This window comes from Anas platyrhynchos, chromosome 11 (genome assembly GCF_047663525.1).
Source record: "Anas platyrhynchos isolate ZD024472 breed Pekin duck chromosome 11, IASCAAS_PekinDuck_T2T, whole genome shotgun sequence".
NCBI lineage: Eukaryota > Metazoa > Chordata > Aves > Anseriformes > Anatidae > Anas > Anas platyrhynchos.
The window spans coordinates 7352467-7359661 of record NC_092597.1 but is presented as its reverse complement, the minus strand read 5'-3'; the positions used below and the strand labels follow the sequence as shown (position 1 = coordinate 7359661).

The 7195-nt window shown below is 35.1% G+C and overlaps 1 protein-coding gene across 12 annotated transcripts in view; it reads right to left on the bottom strand.

Annotated features, from left to right (window-relative positions):
- Positions 1–3711: 3711 nt before the first annotated feature.
- Positions 3712–7195, bottom strand: part of CGNL1 (cingulin like 1) — a 67564-nt gene continuing 64080 nt past the window's right edge. For 7 of the 12 annotated variants that reach the window (XM_038184782.2, XM_021267095.4, XM_038184783.2 and 4 more), the window contains 2 exons: positions 6411–6574; positions 3712–5808 (listed from right to left, as the gene is read on the bottom strand). In XM_038184782.2, coding sequence (XP_038040710.1) covers positions 5670–5808; positions 6411–6574 — 303 coding nt within the window. In that variant the 3' untranslated portion in view covers positions 3712–5669. Of the gene's footprint in view, positions 5809–6410; positions 6641–7195 lie in introns of those variants that run through there. The other 5 variants (XR_011812062.1, XR_011812061.1, XM_013092422.5 and 2 more) reach the window with 5 other exon arrangements.

The window sequence follows — 7195 nt, the reverse complement described above, 5'->3', positions numbered from 1 at the left end:
TACTTTAACCAAAAGACTCGAACAACAAAATTAAAAGTATACCAAGCTCAATCTCATCTATAGTACAGAAATCACATGCTGGCAACTTCACTCAAGTCGAGTTCTAGTTCTCAGTTCTTATCTCCCAGGAAAACAAAGGCCAGCCTGAGCTGAGGATAGCTAACTCTGTGGGTCTGTTAAGTGAATTTTTAATCAACATCTCAACTCTCATATGCAGAGTAGAACTGCTTTCTAGAAAAGTTAATGCTCATTTCTGGCACAGACTGAGTTTCAGGGGGCTGAGTCCCAAACGGTCTCCTTTTTCTTTCCACTTCAAGGGCAGCAATGCTTTCCTTACCTTGCCCAGAAAAGCAAAGCAGGAAACACATCCATCTTCAAACAAAAGCCAAACTCAAGAAAAAGCACAGAATTACACATACAATTTATTTTTGAAAAAAAAAAAAAAAAAAAAAAAAGATAAGATACAAAGAGAGCCGTGCAAATTAGGTGCTTCTGATAGTGGCAGGCACCTCAGCTTCCCAAGGTCTGAAGGAGTTCTGCTTTGCAGAAATACCCACACTGCACAGCAGTATGCAGTTAATCAGTCTCTGTTAACAGTGAATCCACAGAAATATACACATAGGTAAAAAAAAAATAAATGCTGCTCTGTTTTCAGCACTATCATTCAACTTACCTGTACTTTCTTGAGAATCTTTACTGCAAAGGTATACAGGAAATAGATATTTCCTAACGATACTTCAGTACACTCCCTACAGTCCCTTAATCTTGAAACTTCACAGGGTTTTCCCTGGAAATAAAATCTTATACCCATCCCAACTTGTTAGGTATCTGTTGGTTTATGTTGGCTTAAGTGATTTATTTCTAGTACCATTTTTTTTTAAGGGGAGTAAATGGAAGGTCAAAATCCAACGGACCAGAACTGCATCTTGCATTGATCTTTTTCACCATCTATATTTTCTCCTTTACTTCACATTATGCTGTTGTTAGGTTTCATCCTATTCAGATTGCATGCAACTAAATAAAATAACTGCTTGATACTAGCAAATATATATATCTATATGTATATATATATATGGGGTTACATAGCTATATCATTATTCACAAAGATGCTGAAGAAAGAGAAGTGTAGAGAAAGCATAGAAAAAACTCGTTACCTGTAGTGAGTCCCTTCTCTGCACTTGCCTGTAAGTGTTCCTACGGTTTCCTGTTGGCAACTTGGAGACCTTAAACTTTCATCATCCACCTGTGCTCAGAATTTAACTCTTTTTTTTTTTTTTCCTTGCCTGTTTTTCTGCTAATGTCATAAAGCTTCAGAATCTGAATAAAACAGCAAATTGTTGTTAGAAGTAGAGAAAAGATTGGATGTTTCCTCTTACACAATGCAGTCAGACCCTTGCTGACCTCACATGAAGTGCACTGGTACTAAGCAGTAAAGAGCTGTCACACTTCTGTGGAGGTAGGTGAGCCCAGTTTGCTACTGCCCTTGACCTTGTCTGTTGAAATTTACTCCCTTTCTTCTCCTAAGTGCTTCCTTTCTTACACATTAAGAGAAAAACATCTACTATTAAAAACCTTCCTGTTAACATTTCTGTATCTTTTTCTCAATAACCCAGTTCTCAGGAATAAGTTTTGAAATAACAAACAAGTTTTCCCCACTATATCACAGTTGGGTCGGTAGGTCAAACATATTACCTGATCAGCCCCTTTTACAAATAAGAACAACTTAAATGTGTAAAACCCCAACAATCTCTACAGAATGTTGCTCTTTCAGCAAAGTCTTTGAATATTCGGCAGTGTTACTTGATAGTTGCAGTTGGTAGAAATGAAGCAGCTGAAATGTGTTGCTTCAGTCACAGGATCAAAAAAGCTTCAATAAGCTAAAAGCATCAACATTTAATTACTGAAATATGTTGTGTAAAGCAGAAAAGGCCAAAACGCTGGAACTATTGCACTGCGTAGTTCACTCAGCAAAGCATACAGCTGGTCTGTAAAAAATGAGGAATGCACATGGCTTTTGGAATAGTTTAGAAAATCAGTTGTAAATCAGAACAGATTATTTATCTAGGAAAAAAGGAAGTTGAAAAGAATGAGTATAAATCAGAAGAATAAGGCAGATTAATCAACAAGTTATAGTCTCATCATTGGGAGATTGTACAGGACAGACGACTGCCTGATAATTGAACAACCAAAAGCAACTAATAATGTTGAATTATGAAAGTATTTGTACAGTATAGGGTTTTCCTTAAATCAGGTGAGACGCAGGAAAGCAGGTACAGAGGACAGCATGAGGAAGAAGACTTTTTCCTTTTTCTTTTTCCATACAAGAAAAAGAGACAATCTCAGAAAAACCTTAATTCTTTAACGAAAAGAGATAACTTCCAAATTCGAAGGCACTAAAAATCCATTACACATGAAGAATACCCTTGATTTCATTACTTGGATAGCGAGTGAAAAGTTTGTGGAGGGCACTGCTTCTTTGGTTTTGCATTTACATATTTTGCATTGCATATCAATTGCCACTGAAAGGTCTTGGAGCAGGTGTTAAATTCTAGTAAACTTAAAACAAAAAAAAACACTCCTGTAGAAGTCAACTATTCTCCAAACTACAAAAGTAGAGCCTCATGCTTTTCTAGGCCTACCATAGTCCAACATCCAGAATTCATGCACGCTGAATAGAACTTTAATGGGAGGAAATATTTTTATAGAAGGTTTCTCTCTCACCACATACTAGTAGTCATAATCTCAGTGGGATATGAAAGGCCATTCATTCCACAGAGGACACAATGTGCAATGCTCATCACAGATTACTTACACTTGAAAGAGAAGTATTCACTGTATCAGGCATCAAGTTAGGTTCACATCAAAAATGATCAGGCTTAGGTCTGTTCGTTATAAGATACTATGGTATTGTCAAAGAAAATGAAAGGCCTCTACAGCTAATAATTCAAGTAATTATTTTGTAATACACCAAAAGCTCTGATGTTGTACAGTGTTCTAGGAACTGTTTCAAATCCGTGGTTCTTCACATATTCTCCTATTTCCAGCTTTTATGGTTCAAGAGCCTTGATGATTTTGATCAAAAACTGCCATGAGATGAACTGAATAAAACACACTTCCTTGAACTATAACTAATACTTTTTGTAGCAATCAAGATCAAGCTACAATGTTTATCATACACAAAATGCAGGTCAGTGAATGGATGACGGTAGTTGCATTTTGGTAACAAATGATCTGACAAGTAAAAAAAGGCACTTCAAATACAGAGGTGACAAAGCATAACTTCCAGAACAGAATACAGTAGGATTGTCTGACTTCCTTGGAAAGACTCTTTAAATAAACCAGCCCAAATTACCAATGTGATCCACGTCAGAGAGCATCATGTATTGAAACATAACAAGAGATATTTTTATTTTTTTTTTGTGAATGAGTTGAAATTCCCTTTCCAATGTTTTAAAATTTTCTTTGACTTTAGTCATTTCATTAGAGGAAATGCCATTTCCAAGTCTAAAGGAAAAAGCAAAGGACAGTTCTTTTGATGATGACATAACAGGGAGTGGCAAGGTGTAACAGGCAGGATCTCTCCTGAAACCCTTTCAAGAGCATTACTGTTTCTCAGATAATTATATTCTTGTTCTATTTTAAACTTACACATCTTCCATATGAAATTCAGTTGTCATATTGAGCTAAATGCACCATACAAAGAACAGCAGGAGCTGTCTTACTCTTTATTTGAAGTGAATTTTTCTTTTACAGTTTAGTGTAACTGGAGGTAGCTGCAATATTATGTGATTTTCTCCCAGTGGTTTGAAATAATAGTTATCTATGAACATTAGGACAGAGTACCAGAACAGAACTGAACATTGGAATCAGTTGATTAAAGCTAAGTCTACACAAACATGTTAATGAAACATAAAATAAATCACAGCAGGTTATACAATGATTGTCAATACAGTATAGTGCAGATCTTCCTGGAAGAAGAGCTGTTTTGACCTTGCCAAAATAGTAAAGCTGATACTGCAGCAAAATTACACGATCATAACTACTCAGTTCCTGTTAGTTCCCATATATCTCAATCCATCAAAATCAATTTGAAGGGAATTATATGGCAACAGAGTCTGTAATCTGCTGTGTATTAATATATTTCTGATCTGCCAGGCAGGAGTTTCATTTCACATAATCATATGAAAATGGATGCTCCATTGTCAGAACTTTTGCCTTAAGCAAGGTTATCCGCCTTACTTTCAGAGCAGTTAAATTTGTCCTCTTCAGTAGATACTGCTGTGGGAGTAATGGAAGCTCCCAGGAACTCCAGGTTAAATATTTTTACAGTTACAATAACTAGTAGTGGGCACATTCACTGAAAAAGTGTTCAGTTATATGTAACTGGGGACAAATACTAATAACGAGAGGGAACATATCTATGGTTTATTAATAAAATAACATCGCAGTGCCTTTCCTTAAAATTATATTTTGCAAAGGAGCAAAAATGATGCAAGATAAACAACAAAAATATTTTTAGCAACAAAATGGAAAGCACTTTTAAAATTAAATCTGCAATGCTTTTTTTCTTTTTTAATTTCCCACAGTTTGTTCAACAGATGGATCATCCAAAATGCAGATATTTCTATAAATTGAAATACTAATATGTATCTGCATACATGGCCATACATTGCATTACATTACAAATAGGTGCTCAAGAACAGGTTAGAAAGAAAAATCAGATTACACACTTTTGTTTCCTGGATGCAATTTCTTTTGTAGGACTCCTCAGAGACTTTAAGATTAGCCTGTCCTCTTGCCCTCAAATGAGCAGGCCTACAGTCCTGTGCGCCCCTTGCAGCATGGAGTCCATTTCAGGAAATGAAAAATGCCAAGTAGTAACTGACTTCATTCTCATCCCTCCCTCATATGGACAGAAAGCTTCCCAGACAGCTTACAAGAAAGTAGTAGGCAAGCCTCACTTGTCATGCACATGTGATGGCCCCTTTAAAGTCAACAGGCAGAATTAGCACTTGATCTTAACACATACACAATAAAACTTGCACTGTTTTTAAAATTAGAATGTACTTCCTGGCTCAGGAACAGTGAATCTGCTCTGTAATGCACAAAAATATATTCTTTTTCTTTTTGTTTTGTTAAAACCCAAATACAATATTCAGTATACATTTAGATATTTTACATATGAAACTGATTTATATAATTTTTGAAGCTTTACAAAGTAGTACTAAAGTAGTCAATAAAAAGATCAGATTTAAAATATTTACATTCTATACATCATTCCTTTGTACTTACAATTACTAAACAATTGTCCGTGGCTTCTTTAATTTTAGGGGAAAATATTTTAATAACTACAAGCTAATTTTAAATTACTTTCAAATGGCTCTTTACTTAAACTAAATTTTAGCAAAATCACATTTCCAATGTGAAACATTATCCCCGTGTTTTCAGTAGTAGTTATATATAACCAAGTTTTATAGCTGTTTTATAATGCAATCCTGTTTTCTATAATAAACAGAGGATATCTAAATAAGAAAATGGCACAGTATGAATGGAAACATTAAATTTGCAGGTCTTACATCCCTTTATGGCATTTGGCTTCTAGAATATTCAGTTTCTTGATAATTTAGGTTATTCTTCCACCAGTTTCAAGGAATCATAGATTCAATAGTTTAGTTTATTGTGTCATCATCTTTTGAAAAGTTATTTCCTGAAGGCACTTCACAGAGACTATCGCCATCCGTGCTGAACTCATCATCATCATCATCATCAAAATCAGTCAGCATTTTACTTGGTGACTTCTTTCGTCTACTGAAACAAAAATACACACCTGTGCTATTAAACTGCACATCTGTATGTAGAGCACTTTTGCAAAGCATATATCATTGACAGGTAGTGTTTGCTTTTTTTAAAGGATGTCAGAGACTTGTGCTTTTATAAAGGCAGTTTAACATAGACCATGTCTTACATAAAAAGAAACATGCAAGAGAATGAAGATCAGTCAATCATATTTTCAAGCAAGTCTAACTAAACTCACAGCTAGGGGAAACTGTACACTTTGCACATGGCAGTGTTCAGTGATGCCTGAAGAAAACTAAACACAGGATAGCTCTTCCTCCCAAACATCAGCAGGAAATTTTTGTCACTACAAATGACAGGAGTGCAAAGTCCTACTACTTTTTTCTACTTTTTATCCCATGCCTCAGTGACTATACAGCAGACAGACCCTGAAAGGAACTGGAGAAAGTCCATAGGATAAGGAAACATGGAAGAGTTTCACAGCTCTGCCTCAAACTCTGTCTGCTTGTAACAAACTTGAGGTCTGTTACAGGAAGCCTACTGCTCGGGGACTAGCGGAGCAAGAGATCAAGTAGCAAGTAACACAAATTGTACTGTCTGCCAAATCATCCTACCTTAGTTCCTTCTTTGCAGCATTAAGTTGTCCTTGCAATTGTTCATTTATGTCTAGTTGCTCTTCCAGTTCTCTCTGAAGTTTCTTTTTAGCACTTTCCAGTCTGTCTATTTCTTCTTCAGCTTCTTCAACTTGACGTTTCATTGCTTTCAAACGCAAACTCAACTGAAATATTTACATGTCAGCTGATTAGAGGACTATTTTAATAAAGGAATTTTATTCTTCCAGCATCTATGAGAGGGAGAATAAAGACACAGCTTTGCCAGTGTAATGACACTGCAATAATATGCTTCAGAAATATTCAAAAGCCAACATTAAACTGAGAAAAGTTTTGATGGGATAGTTTTTGTTTGTTTGTATTACGAAAAAATAACAAGCAAATATTGCTGTGATAGAGTAAAACAGCAAGATGGCCAAGCAACTTTACCAGACAAATACTATAAAGAAATATAGAATTTTAAGCCCAGAGAATTTTACAAGATTGTTCCCACAACAGATGTCTGCTTTTTGAAACACACTGTTCATTCTCTAGGCATGATATTTACTACTTGACTCAAACACTGAAACAAAATATGTTTTAAGCAATGAATCAACAAAGACCACAGAAATGGCACAACACTTTGCTATGAGAATATCTCTATATACATAATACTTAGAGACTGTATGTAATAATAAATAGCTTCTTTCTTTAAACAAAATTTTATGGTTACAATATAGAATTTATAAATATAAATAAACAATATCATATAATATTTATATTGCATCCTATCACGTACAGATCATATA